This window comes from Salmo salar, chromosome 04 (assembly GCF_965601325.2).
Source record: "Salmo salar chromosome 04, fSalSal1, whole genome shotgun sequence".
NCBI lineage: Eukaryota > Metazoa > Chordata > Actinopteri > Salmoniformes > Salmonidae > Salmo > Salmo salar.
This window is the reverse complement of record NC_138294.1, coordinates 23,995,277-24,019,106: the sequence shown is the minus strand read 5'-3', so window position 1 is coordinate 24,019,106 and position 23,830 is coordinate 23,995,277. Positions and strand designations below refer to the sequence as shown.

The 23,830-nt window shown below is 44.4% G+C and overlaps 1 protein-coding gene across 2 annotated transcripts in view; it reads right to left on the bottom strand.

Moving 5' to 3' along the window:
* Positions 1-23,830, bottom strand: part of LOC106602439 (protein WWC2) — a 50,990-nt gene that overhangs the window by 16,743 nt on the left and 10,417 nt on the right. For both annotated transcript variants that reach the window (XM_045716632.2, XM_045716633.2), the window contains exons 3-13: positions 10,705-10,820; positions 10,444-10,531; positions 10,263-10,339; positions 9,393-9,472; positions 8,181-8,310; positions 7,806-7,934; positions 6,768-6,841; positions 5,213-5,455; positions 3,998-4,087; positions 2,876-3,552; positions 1,844-1,955 (exon numbers count right to left, since the gene is read on the bottom strand). In XM_045716632.2, coding sequence (XP_045572588.2) covers positions 1,844-1,955; positions 2,876-3,552; positions 3,998-4,087; positions 5,213-5,455; positions 6,768-6,841; positions 7,806-7,934; positions 8,181-8,310; positions 9,393-9,472; positions 10,263-10,339; positions 10,444-10,531; positions 10,705-10,820 — 1,816 coding nt within the window. The remainder of the gene's footprint in view (positions 1-1,843; positions 1,956-2,875; positions 3,553-3,997; positions 4,088-5,212; positions 5,456-6,767; positions 6,842-7,805; positions 7,935-8,180; positions 8,311-9,392; positions 9,473-10,262; positions 10,340-10,443; positions 10,532-10,704; positions 10,821-23,830) is intronic.

Here is a 23,830-nt window from a genome sequence, read left to right as displayed (position 1 = left end):
AGAGACAGGAGGGAGCAGAGGAGAGAGACAGGAGGGAGCAGAGGAGAGAGACAGGAGAGAGCAGAAGAGAGGAGGGAGACAGGAGGGAGCAGAGGAGAGGGACAGGATGGAGCAGAGGAGAGAAACAGGATGGAAACAGGAGGGAGACAGGAGGGAGCAGAGGAGAGAGACAGGATGGAAACAGGAGGGAGCAGAGGAGAGAGACAGGATGGAAACAGGAGGGAGACAGGAGGGAGCAGAGGAGAGAGACAGGATGGAAACAGGAGGGAGACAGGAGGGAGCAGAGGAGAGAAACAGGATGGAAACAGGAGGGAGCAGAGGAGAGAGACAGGATGGAAACAGGAGGGAGACAGGAGGGAGCAGAGGAGAGAGACAGGATGGAAACAGGAGGGAGCAGAGGAGAGAGACAGGATGGAAACAGGAGGGAGACAGGAGGGAGCAGAGGAGAGAGACAGGATGGAAACAGGAGGGAGACCGGAGGGAGCAGAGGAGAGAGACAGGAGGGAGCAGAGGAGAGAAACAGGATGGAAACAGGAGGGAGACCGGAGGGAGCAGAGGAGAGAGACAGGATGGAAACAGGAGGGAGACAGGAGGAGAGAGACAGAATGGAAACAGGAGAGAGACCGGAGGGAGCAGAGGAGAGAGACAGGAGGGAGCAGATGAGAGAGACAGGAGGGAGCAGAGGAGAGAGACAGGAGGGAGCAGATGAGAGAGACAGGAGGGAACAGATGAGAGAGACAGGAGGGAGCAGGAGAGACACAGGAGAGAGACAGGAGGGAGCAGAGGAGAGAGACAGGAGGGAGCAGATGAGAGAGACAGGAGGGAGCAGGAGAGACACAGGAGAGAGACAGGAGGGACCAGAGGAGAGAGACAGGAGGGGGCAGGAGAGACAGGAGGGAGCAGAGACAGAGCGAGAGAGAGTGGAAAGGGTGTCCTTGGCTCATCGTCTAATTAAATTAAATCAAGGGGAGAGCACGGGAGGACATGAGGAGAAGATGGTATGAAAGAAAGAAAGAAAGAAAGAAAGAAAGAAAGAAAGAAAGAAAGAAAGAAAGAAAGAAAGAAAGAAAGAAAGAAAGAAAGAAAGAAGAGAGCGAGGGAAGGAGGGAGAAAGCTAGCTGAGAGAGACAGAGTCCACACCACACTGGTTGATGGGATCAGCATCAAAGCACCCCTTTAGGGGGCAAGAGATGATGAAAGAGTTTGACCATAGGAGCAGTTTTAGTGGGAAAAACAGACATCAGTGAGGCCATTCTAATCACGAACAGCCAAACTGAGCAACAGAGCCCATGCACTCTAATTAGGAAGACACAACTGGGCAACAGACCTCTGCGTGTCTGCATCTCAATCTCTCTCGTTTGACAAACAGACAGGGTTCCTTACATTCAGTCATTAAAGATCAGATTTAGCTTTGTCTCCAACTGTGTGATACACATGAGACGAAGCCAATTGTGTGTGTGTGTGTGTGTGTGTGTGTGTGTGTGTGTGGTGAGTTGAGGAGCCTTCAGTTTGGTGTTTTAATCGAGGTCTTGTGGTTTTCTCATCACATCTTGCACCAAACATCGCGGGCGTTCAGTTAAATGGAAGAATAGGAGAGGAAGAGGAGGTTAAAAGACCCATCATGACCCTTAGAGTGGACCAACACTATTGGGAACAGCAGTACCTCAAGATAAAGGAGAGAGGGATGGAGAGAGGGAAGGAGAGGTGGGGAAGAGGTTGAAGATGAGGGGGGCAGAGGTTGAAAATGAAAGGCAGGCGAAGGGAGAGATGGAGAGTGCTGAAGAGAGAGAGCGTGTGCGATCGAACGAAATAATGAAAAGAGCTGGAAGTGAGTGTGACCCACCGTTTGACATTAGAAGCCTCGTACACCCCACTGTCCCCGGCCACGGACTCGTCTGACACGGCTGCTGACACACAGGCGGGCCTGTCCTCCCCCGGCCTCTGGAGGTCCACGTCTGACAACAACACAGACGAAGACATGAAGTAAGACACCAGAGTTGATATGCGCGGGGGGGGCTGCTGCTCTGCTTGAAAAGTCCTCGAGAAAAGCATTGTCAATGAATTGTGTTTTCCTATATCTACGAGACACATCCAAGGCGTAAGCCATAGATGTGATGGGAGCCTATAAACCTACTAAACCTATAAGCATGAGTGATTCAGCGTTTCCTAACTCCACTCCTGCAGGCCCGTCCACCAGTACACATTTTAGCTGTAACCCTGGACAAGCACGCCTGATTGAACTTGTCAACTAATCATCAAGCCAGTTGAGTTGAATGCAGAGTATTCGTTCAGGGATACAATACAAATGTGTGCTGTTCGGGGAACAGGAGGACTGGAGATTGGAATGTGTGCTGTTTCAGTGCAGCTCCATTTTGAGCTGCTAGGTGGCAGCGTTGCGCCATGCAGCGCAAGGCATTTCTAATCAGTGGTAAATTCCAATGAAGGGAGGAAGGAAGAATTTCCCATATGAATAAAGCCAGTCCTAGCTCTCTGGAAACATGGAACGTAGAGCCTCAGAAATCTCTAAACTGTTGGATATGATGTAGGTGTGTGATGTCAAATGTTTACTTGACGGTGTTGTATTAGCAAATGACTCAAATGACTCTAGAAAATTCTAGTGTAGTACAGGTTGTTTATTTTAATTTGATAACTTGTTTTTCTATATATATATATTTATATATATTTTCATATATATTATGGGTTGTCCAAGGTTGGGGATTGGGTGGGTCCGCCAGAGGTATGTTGGAATTGTAAAAAGGGTGGGGAAAGTGTAATACTTTATTTGTATGATTGTATTGCCCTTGTGACCCAATAAAAAAACATTGTTCACAAAAAAAGAAAGAAAGGAAGAATTTGAACATAGCAAACGTCTCACCTGTAATACTCTCTCTGAGGGTAGCCAGTGCCCCTCTCCCTTCCCTCCCCGCCTCCCCTCTGTCCCTCTCCCCCGTCTCCGGCTCAAACATCCCCATCCCCTGGCCGTCGTAGAATCCCAGGCTGAGACCGCCAAAGTCCGACACCACCAGCCCGACGTCCCCGTCCCCAAAGTCCTGTGGGCCCGCTGACGGGAACGCACCGACCCCCTCCAGCACCAGCGGCGAGCCCGGCGGCGAGAGAGAAGACAACGACGACCTCGAGGAAAGCGACGTCACCGACTTGGACGGCTCGGCCGGCTTCGAGGACACCGCAACCAGCGGCGCTAATGGGACCAGGTCGGTGGTACCGGTTCCGACGGCGTGTGTGTGAAGCGACGTGTTGTGTGGGTGTGGGTTCTCCACCTCGTGTTCGTGGATGGTGGTGATAGTTCCTGGGGGGTCTCCCCGCCTGTAGGATATCCCAGAGGGGGTCAGGGGCTCCTGGAGGAGCAGGTCCAGTTTACACTGGTAGTCCAGGTCTAGGGGAGAGGGGGGTTCTGCAGGGGTGTAGTAGAGGTCTCCGGAGGAGAGGGAGTTGAGGGAGCCGCGGGAGGAGGATGTGTTGAGGGAGCCACGGCTGGAGGCCAGAGAACCCAGGCTGCTGCCTGATGAGACGGACAGGGTACTGGCTGACAAACTGTAAGGGAGAGAGAGAACACACATTAAACACACAGCCACACGCACGATGAACAAGAACCTCAAAAAATAACGTTTTATTTACTGTAGCTGTATGTATGTGTATTGGAGGAACACTTTGGCTGAGTTTACACAGGCAGCCCAATTCTGATCTTTTTTCCCACTAAATGGTCTTTGGACCAATCACATCAGATCTTTTGAAATCAGATCTTTTTCAGAACTGATATAATTTGTCAAAACCCAATTAGTGAAAAAAAGATCAGAATACGGCTGCCTTTGTAACTGCAGCCTTAGAGCAAGAGTGTATTTGCGTATAGGTATACAAGCGTGAAGTACACACACACACACACACACACACACACACACACACACACACACACACACACACACACACACACACACACACACACACACACACACACACACACACACACACACACACACACCTCTTGAGCTGAGAGTGGAGCAGTGTGGTCAGTCTGGTTGATTCCTCCAGTCTCTGCACCAGGACTCGTCTCCTCTCCTGCACCTTCAACCTAGAGAGACAAATCATTACTGGTACAGCATGTCTGGGACAGAACACATATCCATGTCTGGGACAGAACACATGTCCATGTCTGGGACAGAACACATGTCCATGTCTGGGACAGAACACATATCCATGTCTGGGACAGAACACATATCCATGTCTGGGACAGAACACATATCCATGTCTGGGACAGAACACATATCCATGTCTGGGACAGAACACATATCCATGTCTGGGACAGAACACATGTCCATGTCTGGGACAGAACACATATCCATGTCTGGGACAGAACACATATCCATGTCTGGGACAGAACACATGTCCATGTCTGGGACAGAACACATATCCATGTCTGGGACAGAACACATATCTCGGTCTCCTTTGGGAAAGTGGTCTTCTGACCTCAATGAGACTTCTTGGTCTAATAAATACTAAATAGACAACATGCCCCCTTCCCTCTGGTAGGAATCCCCTCTGTTCTGTTCTGCTAACTAAGCTTCAAAAACACTAACCTTAATTACTGTCTTCATTTATCGAGCAATTACACAGAGCCTAATTAGCACAAGACACAATTATAGGGCTTCTTCAAATGTAGTCAGTGTGTGTGTGTGTGTGTGTGTGTGTGTGTGTGTGTGACAATATGTAATTACAATTACAACCCATACAAGCGCCATGTTTCCAATTACGGCAGTCGCTCTGCCTTCTAATGTGACGCGATGTTGCAGCGGCACAGCCTGCTTCCAAAACAAGACAATTACCACACAGTGTGTGTGTGTTCAGTGTGTGGGTGAGTAACAATTGGTATGCTAATGAACAGTAATTAAAGGCACCTTTCAATGTTTACCCACAATGTTTACCCTTTGGAACATTTGCGTCGTTCATTAGGAAAACAAAAGGCCGTAACCGCGTGGGCGGGGCAAATCAATTTGTTTGTTATCTGATGGACGTCGATGAGGAACACAGGGGGAACTCACACATAAACACTACATACACACAGCCTCATGTATCGCCTATGTCCAGGGGACTTTTTAGACTTCCCTCTGTCTAAACTTCTGGAACAGCACGGCTACGACTAGCTGCGAGGCAACCGCCGGGTTTTTAAAGGGAAGGTGCCTGGGATTGTGTGTCTCACCTCTGGGCCAGGGCGTGGCTGGGGGTGTTCCTGACGGCCTGCAGGTCCTGCTCCAGCTGCAGCCTCTGGGCCTCCAGATGTTGGAGGTCCTGCGGGGTGCGTCGCCGTGGCGATACGAACTGCAGCTCCTTGAGGAGCTCCTCCTTCTCCGAGACGAGGAGGAGACGTTCCCGCTCCACGTCCACCGCCCCCGGCCACGCCTCGCTCTCCAGCTTGGCCAGCTCCACCTGCACGTTGGCCATACTGGGGGGAGGAAGGAGAGAAACAGAAACAGAGGGTAGGGATGCTATATACACCAAAAGTACGTGGACACCCCTTCAAATTAGTGGATTCGGCTATTTCAGCCACACCGTTGCTGACAGGTGTATAAAATCGAGCACACAGCCATGCAATCTCCATAGACAACTTGACTGGCCTGCACAGAGCCCTGACCTTAAACCCATCGAACACCTTTAGGATGAATTGGAACACCGACTGAGAGCCAGGCCTAATTGCCCAACATCAGTGCCCGACCTCACTAATGCTCTTGTAGCTGAATGGAATCAAGTCCCCGCAGCAATGTTCCAACATCTAGTGGAAAGCCTTCCCAGAAGAGTGGAGGCTGTTATAGCAGCAAAGGGGGGGACCAACTCCATATTAATGCCCATGATTTTTCGACGAGCATGTGTCCACATAATTTTGGCCATGTAGTCTATTTTAACCCCTATATAAACACACATGCGCTCATAAGGGAATACAGTGAAAATGCTTGTCTTGAACTCCTTTCTCCTGGCACACACACTCCCAGGGGTCAAAGCCAGCAGCAAGCCTCTCCGAAAGGAGGAGGAGGGGTAACAAGGGAGTTGTCATGCTGCCACACTCCACCGCCTGCTCTCTGTAGAAACACCTGTTCTATACCGGCAGATTAGAAAACGTTTCAAAGCCCAAATGTCAGGGATTACCGTCCATAAGGGGAGGGGTTTACCTGCGTTTTATTCACTGAGCCTAAAACTGCCCACGGTGGTCACAGATCACATCGCTAATGTGTGAAACTGACAGCCGTCCAAGTCGCAGCCTGTGACTGATAATGCATAAGCATTTAATGGCTGGACTTGGACCCTTAATTGCTCTGAAGTCAGATCGGATGGGACTTAAGGCCCATACTAAAGTGATCTAAGGCCCATGTTAACGTGATCTAAGGCCCATGTTTGCGTGATCTAAGGCCCATGTTTGCGTGATCTAAGGCCCATGTTAGCGTGATCTAAGGCCCATGTTAGCGTGATCTAAGGCCCATGTTAGCATGATCTATGGCCCATGTTAGCGTGATCTATGGCCCATGTTAGCGTGATCTAAGGCCCATGTTAGCGTGATCTAAGGCCCATGTTAAAGTGATCTAAGGCCCATGTTAAAGTGATCTAAGGCCCATGTTAAAGTGCTTTCAGGCTTTCGGTCAAGTGCGCCCTCTATCCATCTCTATTGAGTTGAGTTTACTGTTGCAGTTCTGTGGTCAGGTGATATGCATATTAACATAAGGAATGTCTGCAGTAAAAAAAAAAAACACAGAGAGAGAGATTACCTTCTTTTGGCCTCTTCATATTGGAGACTAAGTCTAACCTTCTCAGCCAAGGATGACCTGCTCCTCAAACCAGCCTGAGAGAGAGAGAGAGAGAGAGAGAGAGAGAGAGAGAGAGAGAGAGAGAGAGAGAGAGAGAGAGAGAGAGAGAGAGAGAGAGAGAGAGAGAAAGAGAGAGAGAAAGAGAAAGAGAGAGAGAAAGAGAGAGAGAGAGAGAGAGAGAGAGAGAGAGAAAAAAACATTAAACATCACATGTACCTGCTTCAAGTTCAAGTGACTGGGTTTAATATCATTAGAGAGACCTCCACCTCTCCATCCCTCGTTCTGCCCTCCCCCCATTTAGCATTCCATCGGTGAATGTCTCGCTCTGTGTGTGTGTGTGTGTGTGTGTAGGGAGGGAGAAAAGCCCCAGTGTAGTAAGCAGCTTTGCCTCTCTACCTCTAACCCTGAGCCCAGTCTGCCCGGCTGGGCCCCTAGCAGCTATCATCTGCTCCGAGGAACCAGAGGAATCCAGTGTGTGTGTGTGTGTGTGTGTGTGTGTGTGTGTGCGTATAAAGGAATCCAGTCCCACTAGGGAAGGCCCACAGAAGGGGGGCGGGGACATTCCTCTCAGAAACACACAGGCATTTTATTAAGACAAAGGAGGGACATGGGAGAGAAGGGGGGGGGGGAGAGAGAGAGAGAGAGAGAGAGAGAGGAGAGAGAGGAGAGAGAGAGAGAGAGAGAGAGAGAGGAGAGAAAGCAAGAGGGAGAGAGGAGAGAAAGCAAGAGAGGAGAGAAAGCGAGAGAGAGAGGAGAGAAAGCGACAGAGAGAGGAGAGAAAGTGAGAGAGAGGAGAGAAAGCAAGAGAGAGAGGAGAGAAAGCAAGAGAGAGAGGAGAGAAAGCGAGAGATAGGAGAGAAAGCAAGAGAAAGAGGGGGGGAGGGAGGGAGGGCACAAATTGTTGAGTGAGAGTGGGAGCAAGATAGAGAGTTGGAGAGAATAAGGGGAGAGAAAGTGAGAGAGAGTGAAAGAGAGGAGAGAATGAGAGGTGGTGCTCACCTCTCCAGAGACGTCTGTCTGGGAGCCGGCTTCTAGCGTCTGTCTGGAGCCCACTGGGTTCCGGAGGTCTGGTTCCGAACGGCCCATGTTGTGTTCCGTGTGGAACCTCTCCTTTAGCTTAGCCAGAGACTATGGGAGAGAGGAGAACATGGGCTGGGTCTAGACTCAAGAGGGAAGTTCAGGGTTGAAAGGCACACTGTACCAAAACGGAAAAACGAAAATGAGCATTTCTAAATCGGATAAGTTCAGCCAGTCCCTTCCTGTTTCAGTCCATTTCCTTCTGTTGGGTTCCTAATGAACATGACCTTGCCAGGAGCTCTCAAAAAGCAGATATAGGAACCCACACACAGACCAAAATATTTCACACACACATACCTGCATGAGGTCCTGTTTCTCCTTCTCTCCAGAGCTGATGGCCCTGCGGAGAGACTTGAGCTCCGTCACGATGGCCTTGGCCTCCTTCAGACGGTATCCACTCTGCTCGCCACATAGTTTTTGGTCGATCCTGCAGAAGGGAGCGCACACATATATTTTTACTTTTAACAAAACACCAAAGAGAGTCCAAAGAAAGACAAGTTTTGTTCACAAATATCAGAATCTCCAATGATCTGGATTCTGGATAGATCAATTTGAATGTGAACACATCGATATCTATATGGGTGTGAAAGTCCAGATATACGTATGTCTACAAGCATTTTCACTTACACACGAGCTAGCTCTTTGTTGAGCGATGTGTGTGAGCGTTTGTCTAATAGCAGAGTATGACAAAATGACATAACAAGCAGCCTTTGTTAAGCAGCCATGCGTGATTTCTGACCTTCCTAACGTGCAGTTTGTGTGTGTGTTCCTGCCCCCGTTTCACTCTTTTCCTTTATTGTGTGTGCCTCCTGAGCGGATGGAGTGTGTGTGGAGGGTAAACGACAATGTTTCATGGTTTCAATTATTGTGATAAAAAGTGGCTGCTTTGGACAGGGCTTAATCCAGAGCGTGCCATGTTAGCAACATAACCCCTCTCTCGCTTTCTCTCCCTCCCTACATCTCTCTGTCTACTCCCAATCCCCCATTCTCGTTCTCCCTCTTACATTCTGTCTCTCCTTTTATCAACCCCTCTTCCCCCCTCCATTCTCTCCTTCTCTCTCTCCCCCCTCTCTCTTTACCTCCTATCTCATGGTCATTCTCTCTCGCTCTACGAACGTGAACTCCCATTAGTAGACTGTAGAGGCTCTCTCGAATAATCCTATACAGCGGTTCCTACAGATGTCGGATCTTAATTTGAGCCAGTTTGCTACAGCAGGAAAATAATCCTGTAGCAACAGGAATGGTGAATTATTATGTGGAAGAGGATTCATGGCAATTCTTGTAGTTTTAAATGTCCTGCATTGCAGGAAAGTGCTTCTGCACCAAAGTAATGTAATCAACCTGTTCTACGACCGCCCCCAGGCACTATCAAGTCCAACAGACACATAACACTAAAGCTGTAAAATCACAACATTCACAGAGCAACATACAATACACAGGTGTGTGTGCGTGTGTGTAATAGGCAGATGTGTGACAGACAGGTGTGATCAATGTGAAAAGGGGACTTACTGCTGCAAGGTTTCAAAGCCTTGTTCTTTGTAGATGAGCTCCTGTTTCATCTGGGAGAGCTCTCTCTTCAGCTTATTCACCTAAAGTAGCGGACAGAGACAAACGTTAAAACCAGAGTACAGATACACATTAACAGAGACACTGTTAATGCACTTTCATTGAGAAGAGAGGTGTGTTTTGTTCTTGTTTATTCTTGTTTATTTCACTTGCTTTGGCAATGTAAACATACGTTTCCCATGCCAATAAAGCCCCTTTGAATTGAGAGAGAAAGAGAGTGAGAGAGAAAGAGAGAGTACGAGAAAGAGGTAGAGGGAGAAAAAGAACGAAGATTGAGAACGACATAAAAACAGACAGTCAAGAAGACACTAGTTGCCCTCCCGAGTGGCGCAGCGGTCTAAGGCATCACTACAGTTCAATCCCAGGCTGTGTCACGTGATCGGGAGTCCAATAGGGCAGCGCACAATTGGCCCAGAATTGTCCGGGTTAGAGGAGGGTTTGGCCGGGGAGGCTTTACTTGGCTCATTGCGCTCTAGCAACTCCTTGTGGCGGGCCAGGCGCCTGCAGGCTGACTTCGGTTGTCAGTTGAACGGTGTTTCCTCCGACACATTGGTGCAGCTAGCTTCCCGGTTAAGCGGGCAGGTGTTAAGAAGCAGGGTTTGTTGGGTCATGTTTCGGGAGACGCATGACTCAACCTTCGCCTCCTGAGCCCGTTGGGGAGTTGCAGCGATGAGACAAGATCGAAATTGTGGAGAAAAAGGAGGGTAAAATACAACAAAACAAAAAATAAATTAGAAGACACTAGTTAGGAAGAGGTGTGAGTGCGAGCGAGAGAGAGAGGGGGAGAGTGAGAGAGAGAGACAGGCATCTTACCCTGACTTTGGTGGTGGAGATCTCAGCCTTGAGGATGTCAGGGTCATACTTAGTGCTGGACGAAGACCCCGAGAACACTGGAGGAGAGAGAGCCGTCTGGACCGTTAGTGTGTGAAGGACAGAACGCGCTTGTGTGTGACAATTGGTTTAGAACTAGGTTCGGGTTAGGTTCACTACTCACGGCTGGTGCGTGAGCTAGACTTGTCCTTGTATGCGTCGTTGAGGCGTGTGTACTGATCCAGGGCCAAGGCCAGCCGCTGCTCTTTGACCTGGCATCGAAGATCACAACGGAAATAAGTCTTGTTCGTTCATTCATTCATGAGGTCCTTTGTTCATCCATTCACTCATCCTATTTGTTAATGCATCCATCCTTCCACCCATTCAGTCATTATTTTATTTACCCATCAATCCATCCATGCATTCACTCATCCATCCATTTCACCTGGTACAGCTCTTTCTGGGTGACCAGGGCATCCTGGGCGACTGTCAGGTACTCCTTCAACATCCTCTCCTGCTCCTTCCTCCACTCCGCCCGGGGGTCCTCTAGCTGGGTACTCTCTAGAGAGGGGAGAATGACATCAATGAGATCTACTCCCATAAACAAATGATGATGATAATACTTTATTTGTAGCCTCTTTTTGTGTCATACAGCTACAGCATGCCAGAACACTGATTCAGATATACAGGTAACTGCCAAAGTAATGGGAACACTTGAGTAAATGAGGGATACAAAGTATATTGAAAGCACGTAGTTTCACACAGGTGTGGTTTCTGAGTTAATTAAGCAATGAATATCCCATCATGCTTAGGGTCATGTATAAAAATGCTGTGTAGGCTATTATTTTGGCCATTACTTTGGCCACCATGGCTATGCACCCATAGGATGAAATATTCCCCCATCCACAGGGCACGAGTGGTCACTGAATAGTTTGATGAACATAAAAAAGATATAAACCCTATGCCATGGCCGTCTCAGTCACCAGATCTCAACACAATTGAACACTTATGGTAGATTCTGGAACGGCACCCGAGACAGCGTTTTCCACCACCATCAACAAAACACCAATGATGGAATTTCTTGTGTGAAAAATGGTGTCACATCCCTCTAATAAGAGTTCCAGACACTTGTAGAATCCATGCCATGTGTATTGAAGCTGTTCTGGTGGCTCGTGGTGGCACAACGTCCTATTAAGACACTTCATGTTGTGTTCCTTTATTTTGGCAGTTACGTGTTCATTTTTTTCATGGTTGACGTTTTCATCAGGTCAATCCTATCCAAAGAAAATCGACACTAACAACAATGGCATTTTACTGTGTGTTTTACACAATGTTCCTATTCCTTTAAACTTCTTCTAAGCACATCAGACACCAGTCAGACTCTCTAAAATACAACACAATCAATTTGTCTCCATTTTGATTAAAAATCCACACAGAAATATCTAATTTACATAACTGAGTCAATACATGTTAGAATCACCTTTGGCAGCGATTCCAGCTGTGAGTCTTTCTGAATAAGTATCTAAGAGCTTTGCACACCTGGATTGTACAATATTATTATTTTAAAAATTCTTCAAGCTCTGTCAAGTTGGTTGTTGATCATTGCTAGACAGCCATTTCAAGTCTTGACATAGATTCTCAAGCCGATTTGTCAAAACTGTAACTAGGCCACTCAGGAACATTCAATGTCATCTTTGTAAGCAACCTTGTGTTTTAGGTTATTGCTGAAAGGTGAAATTGTGTCCCAGTGTCTGCTGGAAAGCAGACTGAATCAGGTTTTCCTCTAGGATTTTGCCTGTGCTTAGCTCTATTCCGTTTCTTTTTATCCTAAAAAGCTCCCTAATCCTTGCCGATGGCAATACATGATGCAGCCCCCGCCATGCTTGAAATTATGAAGAGTGGTACTCAGTGATGTGTTGGAGTTAGCGCTTTGTATTCGGGACCTAAGGTTAATTTCTCTGGCAAATTATTTGCAGTTTTACTTTAGTGCCTTGTGATCAATGTTTTGGAATCTTTTTTATTCTGTACAGGCTTCTTTCTTTTCACTCTGTCATTTAGGTTAGTATTGTGGAGTAACTACAATGTTCTTGATCCATCCTCAGTTTTCTTCTCCTTCTCTTTGAAATGCACTGCTCGACTGAGGGACCTTACATATAATTGGAGATGGGGTAGTCGTTAAAAAAATCACATTAATCACTATTATTGCACACAGAGTCCATGTTATTATGTGACTTGTTAAGCAAATTTTTACTCCTGAACTTATTTATTCTTGCCATAACAAAGGGGTTGAACACTTATTGACTCAAGTCATTTCAGCTTTTCATTCTTCATTAATTTGTTAAAAAAAATGTATTATAATAATTCCACTTTGACATTATGGGGTATTGTGTGTCGGCCAGTGACACAACATTTCAATTTAATCAATTTTAAATTCAGGCTGTTAACGCAACAAAATTTGGGAAAAGTCAAGGGGTGTGAATACTTTCTGAAGGAACTGTATACTACAAACGAAGCAGGCCTACACCCACATCTAACAGTGGGTTGTTTTGAGGAAAGAGAAAGGCACAGTGGGAGAGCAGAGGAAGCAATCCATCTGAATCAATCACAACACTACTCTCTCTCTTCCTCTCTCACTCTTGCTCCCACTCCTTTTTCGCTCTCTTTCTGTCTCTGCCCTCTTTTGTTTGTCCCTCACCCTCTCTTCTGGGTTAGCCCAGAACTCTGTCCGGTGGCAGGGAAGGAAAGGGTTAATCCTTCATTCCTTACTGTACTTTGGCTGTGTCCCAAATGCCACCCAATTCCCTATGTAGAGTAGGGCCCATAGGGCTTTGGTCAAAAGTAGTGCACTATATAGGGAATAGCGTGCCATTTGGGAGACACACAGCCTTTGTGTGGAAAACAACAAGTCTCTACTCTAAGAGCACGGCACCCTCCGTGCCACACTAAGTATGTCAGCAATGCAGAGACGGGCTGCTATGAGGAATAACCGGATTTCACTCCAGCAGGATTTTTGTGTGTGTGTGTGTGTGTGTGTGTGTGTGTGTGTGTGTGTGTGTGTGTGTGTGTGTGTGTACGTGCTTGTGACTGTGTCTGTGTCTGTGTCTCCACTCTCCCGCTCTCTCTGTCTCTCTCTCTCTCTATGGAACTCTCAGCCCTGTGTATTCCTCTGCTACCCAGCAAACCAAAATTGGTTATGTGAAATTTCCCAGAACATTTGTTAGCTCGCGGCATATATTCTAATAACACAAATACAAAATATTTGATACAAACATTGTATAATCATCAGCACGACTGGGCAGTATCTGTGTTATGAGAATGTTTGGCGCAACCTAACGAATGTTCTGGGAACTTCCACAGAACCAATTTTGGTTTGCTGGAAAAACATTACTGGTACATTGTGTTATTACATTGCCTGGAAACCTAATGAGAAAGTTTGGGGAATGTGGTTGTTACAGATGTTGTGCACAACATTTTAGTAAATGTTAGGAGAACATTCCAAATATATTTAATTTAAACCATAAAAAAAAAATATTACAATAATTTGCTATCATCCTAATGTTATATAAAACCTTAACTAGAACTGAGAATCTTAGCTAATGTTCTGGGAACGTTTCCAGTTTGCTGGGTAGGATAATCCTCGGTTAGGCCCTAAGTAATGTTTTGTTTCTGATCTGCTATGTAACTTGTGGTCAATGTTGGGAGTTGCTCTTGCGCTCTGAGGTTGTAAATCGAATGATTAGCTTGTGAATCATGTTGGCTAGACACTGTATCGATGTCCTACAGTAGTGGTTGTATGATACGATAAATGATTTGAGCCTCACACACACACACATATACACACACTTGGGAACACAAAGCCACATGCTGATGAGCAACCCTAAAAGGTATGAAGTAGTGGCTAGAGCACAATAGACAGTGTTGACACAGTCAGTCTATTGTTTCGTCATTGGTATCTGACAGCACACTCCTGCCAGCATGGGCAGAACACACCCACCTCAACTCTCAGGATGTGACTGAATATCTGACCGAATGAATGCCTGACTGGCACACACACGCCTGATATACAGGACACACACGCGTGTGTCCACCTATAGCCTAAAATGTCATTTTATGAGAGATTATAAGAGTGTGAGGGAGAGCATGTGTCTATCTACCTTTATGCATAATAAACCCAGTACTTCAACAGGACCTCCACTAAGACAGGGGAACCCAAAGCAACTCCCTGAATGGTTATGTGAAGTCAGGGGAAGTTCCCACTAGGTTAGGCAACCATGCTTCTCTGGGCCCGTCTACGCCACATAAGAGAAGGCAAATCACCACCCTTATCAACCCCCGTCCCGTCCCTCCCTCCACTCCAACAATGCAGTTAGGTCACAGGGCAGCAGCAGGGTTTACATAATAAGGAAGTGAGGCCTGCCGGGCGGGGGACAGTCTGGGCAGGGAGGGAGAAGCTAGGACAGGACAGACAGGGAGAAGTAGGTACCCACCCAGACTAACCCCCCAGCCGCCCCCACCCTGTCTTGCTATAACTAGGGCCAGGAGTTTTTTTCCCCCCAGACCACCTGACCTGCAGAGGATAGACTCTGGGCCCTAATCAATCAATCCACATTCTCCACTCACCTCACAGGTATCTGGGATACAGCCTAGACAGGTGAAGGAGGTTTAGTCTGAAGAGAGTATGATGGCCTTGAGCTAGACATGAAATATACACTACTATTCAAAAGTTTGGGGTCACTTAGAAATGTTCTTGTTTTTGATAGAAAAGCTATTTTTTTGTCCATTAAAATAACATCAGATTGATCAGAAATACAGTGTAGACATTGTTAATGTTGTAAATGACTATTGTAACTGGAAACGGCTGATTTTTAATGGAATATCTACATAGGCGTACAGAGGCCCATTATCAGTAACCATCACTCCTGTGTTCCAATGGCACGTTGTGTTAGCTAATCCATGTTTATCATTTTAAAAGGCTAATTGATCATTAGAAAACCCTTTTGCAATTATGTTAGCACAACTGAAAACTGTTGTTCTCATTAAAGAAGCAATAAAACTGGCCTTCTTTAGACTAGTTGAGTATCTACACTCTTGACCCAAACTGCTACAGACCTATATCTATCCTACCCTGCCTTTCTAAGGTCTTCGAAAGCCAAGTCAACAAACAGATTACCGACCATTTCGAATACCACCGCACCTTCTCCGCTATGCAATCTGGTTTCAGAGCTGGTCATGGGTGCACCTTAGCCACGCTCAAGGTCCTAAACGATATCTTAACTGCCATCGATAAGAAACAATACTGTGCAGCCGTATTCATTGACCTGGCCAAGGCTTTCGACTCTGTCAATCACCACATCCTCATCGGCAGACTCAATATCCTTGGTTTCTCAAATGATTGCCTCGCCTGGTTCACCAACTACTTTTCTGATAGAGTTCAGTGTGTCAAATCAGAGGGCCTGTTGTCCGGACCTCTGGCAGTCTCTATGGGGTTGCCACAGGGTTCAATTCTTGGGCCGACTCTCTTCTCTGTATACATCAATGATGTCGCTTTTGCTGCTGGTGAGTCTCTGATCCACCTCTACGCAGACGACACCATTCTGTATACTTCTGGCCCTTCTTTGGACACTGTGTTAACCTCTATGGGCTAGGTGGGACGCTAGCGTGCCACCCGTGGTGCACTCCATCAACAGCAGGTGCATTTCAAGAGCGGCAAATTTGAATCCAAATAAATGTCAAAATTCTAATTTTTCAAAAATACAACTATTTTACACCATTTGAAAGATAAACATCTCCTTAATCTAACCACGTTTTACGATTTCAAAAAGGTTTTACGGCGAAAGCATAAATTTAGAGTATGTTAGGACAGTACATTTACAAGAGTTGTGTGTAATGTTTTGTCAAGTCAAAGACAGGGTCACCAAAACCATAAAACCAGCTAAAATGATGCACTAACCTTTTACAATCTCCATCAGATGACACTCCTAGGACATTATGTTAGACAATGCATGCATTTTTAGTTCTATCAAGTTCATATTTATATCCATAAACAGCGTTTTACTATGGCATTGATGTTGAGGAAATCGTTTCCCTCCAATAACCGGCAGTCAAGTCAGCGTCACAAATTAAATAATTAAAATTAGAAAACATTGGTAAAATATTATATTGTCATTTAAAGAATTATAGATTTACATCTCTTGAACGCAATCAACTTGCCAGATTTAAAAATAACCTTACTGGGAAATCACACTTTGCAATAATCTGAGCACTGCGCCCAGAAAAATACGCGTTGCGATATAGACTAGACGTCATGTTGGGGAGATCTAAAATCGAAAATACTATGTAAATAATCCATTACCTTTGATTCTCTTCATCAGATGTCACTTCCAGGTATCACAGGTCCATAACGAATGTAGTTTTGTTCAAAAAAGCTCATCATTTATGTCCAAAAATCTCCGTCTTGTTAGCACATGATCTAAGCCAGCCGGACTTCTCGTCATGAACGAGGGGAAAAAATATATTTACGTTCGTTCAAACATGTCAAACGTTGTATAGCATAAATCATTAGGGCCTTTTTTAACCAGAACATGAATAATATTCAAGGTGGACGAATGCATACTCTTTTATAACGTATTGGAACGAGGGTACCCAACATGAACTCGCGCGCCAGGTGTCTAATGGGACATCATCGTTCCATGGCTCTTGTTCGGTCAGATCTCCCTCCAGAAGACTCAAAACACTTTGTAAAGGCTGGTGACATCTAGTGGAAGCAATAGGAAGTGCCAAAATATTCCTCAGCCCCTGTGTTTTTCAATGGGATAGGTTTAAAGTCAATACAACACATCAGGTATCCACTTCCTGTCAGAAAATGTCTCAGGGTTTTGCCTGCCAAATGAGTTCTGTTATACTCACAGACACCATTCAAACAGTTTTAGAAACTTTAGAGTGTTTTCTATCCATATATAATAAGTATATGCATATTGTAGTTACTGGGTAGGATTAGTAACCAGATTAAATCGGGTACATTTTTTTATCCAGACGTGCAAATGCTGCCCCCTAGCCCTAACAGGTTAACAACCCTTCAGACGAGCTTCAATGCCATACAACTCTCGTTCCGTGGCCTCCAACTGCTCTTAAATACAAGTAAAACTAAATGCATGCTTTTCAACCGATCGCTGCCTGCACCTGCCCGCCCGTCCAGCATCACTACTCTGGACAAGAGGTCGACCGATTAATCGGAATGGCCGATTAATTAGAGCCGATTTCCCCCCCAAAAAATGTACACCTTTATTTAACTAGGCAAGTCAGTTAAGGACACATTCTTATTTTCAATGACGGCCTAGGAACGGTGGGTTAACTGCCTTGTTCAGGGGCAGAACGACAGATTTTTACCTTGTCAGCTCGGGGATTTAATCTTGCAACCTTACGGTTAACTAGTCCAATGCTCTAACCACCTGCTTTACATTGCACTCCACGAGGAGCCTGCCTGTTACGCGAATGCAGTAAGAAGCCAAGGTAAGTTGCTAGCTAGCATTAAACTTATCTTATAAAAAACAATCAATCAATCAATCATAATCACTAGTTAACTACACATGGTTGATGATATTACTAGTTTATCTATCCTGTCCTGCGTTGCATATAATCGATGCGGTGCGCATTCGCGAAAAAGGACTGTCTTTGCTCCAACGTGTACCTAACCATAAACATCAATGTCTTTCTTAAAATCAATACACAAGTATATATTTTAAAACCTGCATATTTAGTTAATATTGCCTGCTAACATGAATTTCTTTTAACTAGGGAAAATGTGTCCCCTCTTGCAACAGAGTCAGGGTATATGCAGCAGTTTGGACCGCCTAGCTCATTGCGAACTGTGTTTAGACTATTTCTTCCTAACAAAGACAGCCAACTTCGCCAAACAGGGGATGATTTAACAAAAGCGCATTTGCGAAAAAAGCACAATCGTTGCACGACTGTACCTAACCATAAACATCAATGCCTTTCTTAAAATCAATACACAGAAGTACATATTTTTAAACCTGCATATTTAGCTAAAAGAAATCCAGGTTAGCAGGCAATATTAACCAGGTGAAATTGTGTCACTTCTCTTGCGTTCATTGCACGCAGAGTCAGGGTATATGCAACAGTTTGGGCCGCCTGGCACGTTGCTAACTAATTTGCCAGAATTTTACGTAATTATGACATAACATTGAAGGTTGTGCAATGTAACAGGAACATTTAGACTTAGGGATGCCACCTGTTAGATAAAATACGGAACGGTTCCGTATTTCACTGAAAGAAAAAACGTTTTGTTTTCGAGATGATAGTTTCCGGATTCAACCATATTAATGACCTAAGGCTCGTATTTCTGTGTGTTTATTATATTATAATTAAGTCTATGATTTGATAGAGCAGTCTGACTGAGCGGTGGTAGGCACCAGCAGGCTCGTAAGCATTCATTCAAACAGCACTTTCGTGCGTGTTGCCAGCAGCTCTTCGCAATGCTTCATGCATTGCGCTGTTTATGACTTCAAGCCTATCAACTCCCAAGATTAGGCTGGTGTAACCGATGTGAAATGGCTAGCTAGTTAGCAGGGTGCGCGCTAATAGCGTTTCAAACGTCACTCGCTCTGAGACTTGGAGTAGCTGTTCCCATTGCGCTGCATGGGTAATGCTGCTTCAAGGGTGTCTGTTGTCGATGTGTTCGAGCCCAGGGCAAGGAAAGGGACGGAAGCTATACTGTTACACTGGCAATACTAAAGTGCCTATAAGCCTATAAGAACATCCAATAGTCAAAAGTATATGAAATACAAATCATATAGAGAGAAATAGTCCTATAATTCCTATAATAACTACAACCTAAAACTTCTTACTTGGGAATATTGAAGACTCATGTTAAAAGGAACCACCAGCTTTCATATGTTCTCATGTTCTGAGCAAGGAACTTAAACGTTAGCTTTCTTACATGGCACATATTGCACTTTTACTTTCTTCTCCAACACTTTGTTTTTGCATTATTTAAACCAAATTGAACATGTTTCATTATTTATTTGAGGCTAAATTGATTTTACTGATGTATTATATTAAGTTAAAATAAGTGTTCATTCAGTATTGTTGTAATTGTCATTATTACAAATAAATAAAAATAAAAACCGGCCGATTAATCGGTATCGGCCTTTTTGTCTCCTCCAATAATCGGTATCGGCGTTGAAAAATCATAATCGGTCGACCTCTACTCTGGACGGTTCTGACTTAGAATATGTGGACAACTACAAATACCTAGGTGTCTGGTTAGACTGTAAACTCTCCTGTCAGACTCACATCAAACATCTCCAATCCAAAGTGAAATCTAGAATTGGCTTCCTATTTCGCAACAAAGCATCCTTCACTCATGCTGCCAAACATACCCTTGTAAAACTGACCATCCTACCGATCCTCGACTTCGGCGATGTCATTTACAAAATAGCCTCCAATACCCTACTCAATAAATTGGATGCAGTCTATCACAATGCCATCCGTTTTGTCACCAAAGCCCCATATACTACCCACCACTGCGACCTGTACGCTCTCGTTGGCTGGCCCTCGCTTCATACTCGTCGCCAAACCCACTGGCTCCAGGTCATCTACAAGACCCTGCTAGGTAAGGTCCCCCCTTATCTCAGCTCGCTGGTCACCATAGCAGCACCCACCTGTAGCACGTGCTCCAGCGGGTATATCTCTCTGGTTACCCCCAAAGCCAATTCCTCCTTCGGCCGCCTCTCCTTCCAGTTCTCTGCTGCCAATGACTGGAACGAACTACAAAAATCTCTGAAACTGGAAACACTTATCTCCCTCACTAGCTTTAAGCACCAGCTGTCAGAGCAGCTCACAGATTACTGCACCTGTACATAGCCCATCTATAATTTAGCCCAAACAACTACCCCTTCCCCTACAGTATTTATTTATTTATTTTGCTTTTTTGCACCCCATTATTTCTATTTCTACTTTGCACTTTCTTCCACTGGAAATCTACAATTCCAGTGTTTTACTTGCTATATTGTATTTACTTCGCCACCATGGCCTTTTTTCCTTTACCTCCCTTATCTCACCTCATTTGCTCACATTGTATATAGACTTATTTTTCTACTGTATTATTGACTGTATGTTTGTTTTACTCCATGTGTTGTTGTATGTGTCGAACTGCTTTGCTTTATCTTGGCCAGGTCGCAATTGTAAATGAGAACTTGTTCTCAACTTGCCTACCTGGTTAAATAAAGGTGAAATAAAAATAAAAATAAATAAATCTGGAGCATCAGCATTTGTGGGTTCGATTACAGGCTCAAAATGGCCAGAAACGAATAACTTTCTTCTGAAACTCGTCAGTCTATACTTGTTCTGAGAAATGAAGGCTATTCCATGCGAGAAATTGCCAAGAAACTGAAGATCTCGTACAATGCTGTGTACTACTTCCTTTCCAGAACAGCACAAATTGGCTCTAACCAGAATAGAAAGAGGAGTGAGAGGCCCCGGTGCACAACTGAGCAAGAGGACAAGTACATTAGAGTGTCTAGTTTCATTAAATATTACCAGCAAAACACCAGTCTCAACGTCAACAGTGAAGAGGCGACTCCGGGATGCTGGCCTGCTGATAATGGGCCTCTGTATGCCTATGTAGATATTCCATTAAAAATCAGCCGTTTCCAGTTACAATAGTAATTTACAACATTAACATTGTCTACACTGTATTTCTGATCAATTTGATGTTATTTTAATGGATAAAAAAAAAATGCTTTTCTTTCAAAAACAAGGACATTTCTAAGTGAGCCCAAACTTTTGAACGGTAGTGTAAATTTACAAACGGTCATTGGGGTGTTTGCTGAGAAAGGAAAGTGTATCACTTCTATAAGAAGGCTTTCACACCAAATTGGTTTGGAGAGGTTTTTCCAGCTCTGGTGCATTTTCCTCCTTAGTTCGGAACTTTTTCTATACTAGAACATTAAAAACAGTTCAGTACCAGATTTTTTTTCTCCTTTCGGCACTTCTGTCAAATTTGTCTCACAGATCAACTCTGTCAGCGCAGCCAACGTCCCCCTTATAGCGCAAAAGTATGTGTGTGCTCCACTTAGCCTGCTCTAAGCGTCTGGGCTGCATCATGTTAGCTCCCCACTCATGCTGCACAGAGGTTAACACACTTGAATAATGTGACACGGCATGTAGAAATATTGAAACTACATGCCGTGTCGTTACTGTCAATGTCGTTACTGTTCGCAAAACAATGTCCATAAAGGATAGAACACTTTACAATGCATGCCGATACCGGTAGCTTCCAGCGTCGTAGGCTAACTTTCCTTGCTAGCTCACAGCTTTGTTTGTTTTAATATGCAAACCATAATGCAAAATATGCAGATTTTTAACACTGATTGCCACCAAAACTTTATTCATTCACTTAATCGGTCTCTCTCTCACGTCTCTCCCAAAGATGATCTATTGCCTCAGTGAACTGACCCCAGGCTGCCCCCTTCTTGCCTCGTGAATGAGGTCATTACTGGTTAAAGAGACAGGCACACTTTTATCAAATGAGCAACTCCTATGCGAATGTTGTTTATCAGTACAATAAAATAAAAACTTAAAGGAAACTTGTTCTGTTCATCTGTATCCCCGTGAAATCAGCCAAAACAAGCTCAATAAGTCAATGCACGCACACACTCCTATTAATTATTTGCATTCGTGTGAATAGGCCTAGGCTCCATCTTGATTTACCCAGTTTATCAATAGAGATTTACCATTCAAATAAATGATTACCATTAGGTTGTTATGTAGTTAGACTGTAAAAACAAAGTCAAATTGATTGTATAATTGATTCATTAATGCATGCATGGCTGTCTCTGAAAAATGTTGACGCAAAAAATGTCAAATGGAATGATATTGAACTCAAAAGATGCCCAACGATTGAACAGAGCAGTAGCTGTGTTTGTCTGTCTGGATCAAGCGCCATTCCGTGACTCAAGTTAATATGCCTTGTGTTATCGTTTTGGTATTGGGTATTGTGATGGTATCGAGAATCGTGATACTTAACCTGGTATCGAAGTCCAAATTCTGGTATGGTGACAACACTAATAGGCTACTGAATATAGCCTATTCACCTCGCGGTTAGAGGGGATACTGAGCTGTTTCCTCCTGCATGTTGTTGGAAGACCAAAGCGAAAGTAATATGAAGTTTAAACCTAATCATAGATGGATTTAACATAAGCATGTATCTCCAATAAACAAATGATCTATGGTTTTGTTTAGGCATTTTAGTTTGTTTGACATTCGCCAATGTGAAACCAACCAGACCAAATGAAAAAAATACAATGCAACAAGCCAAACTCTGATTCGAAATATAGCTCAGAAGTGCAGAAATACACCGTCTCCAACCACCCACAGGAGGGCCAGCCTTAACACGCCGAAGCTAAGCCTTGAGTCTCCACACAATCATCCACTCCTGATTGACAGCTGACTGCGTTTGTTTACCCACCGGTGTTAGACAAACAAACAAAGCTAAATCGCAGTAGAAATGTGTGTGAGTGCAACAGATAAATAGAATCTCTAGCCCACACAACAACAACAACAACAACAACAGCAGCAGCAGCAGCAGCAGCAGCAGCAGCAGCTAGCTCACATCTCAACCCTGCGGCTACAGCCAGGCAGCACAATGAAAAACATTTGGGAAATGGATTTAATCTGCATTGGGAGAAAACAAACATCTGATTTAATTGAATGGAGTTAATATAAGTATTTTTAATGTGAGTGTTTACCTAAGGGATAAGCAGAAGACAGACGGTCCGTGTGGAATTTTATCTGCTCATTTAGAAATTAATGTGATTAATTGAATCATAAAATTATTTCATTTAGTGGAGATGAGTTTGAAAACTTTTCTTTCTCTCTCTCTCCCTCTACGTATTCAGTTTTTCTTCTATTCTTCCGATTCCTGGAAATAATGTGGCATAATAACTTGCAAAGGTGAGGGAATACCATATCAATATGTAAAATTCATATGAAAAATTCCTTGACAATATTAACATCAAGATCAATCTGCTGACAATATTGATAAATTCAACATAGCTTATCGTCCTGGCCTGACACTTGTCCAAGAATGACATCTGTGAGTTTGCAACATGTTTAGCTTTTGCATGCTTACTTAATGTCACTGATAAGACTGCTGGTAGTCAACATCCTTGACACCACACTCATAATATCTCTGAATATCATCAGATTAGCGTTATGTAGCCCATATCAGTTAGAAAACAGGTTTTCACAACTGAAAACTCTTGACAAATGAAAAACATAAAACTCAGCTAAAGACTAGCGAGCAAAGAAAGGGCCGAGTAAAGATTTTGGCCACAGTAAGGATTTTGACTCGACTTTAACTCGATCATTTCTCAAAGTTCAGTCAATACAAATAATACATTCATCATTCGATGGGAGACACTTGGCGAATGATCATCTCATCAATATCTCATCAATATCAAACAACATGGCGCTCTGACTATAAATAATAAAATAAGTTCCAGTGGTTTTCAGTTCCTAAATACCAATAGGTAATTCAGAGAAAGAAA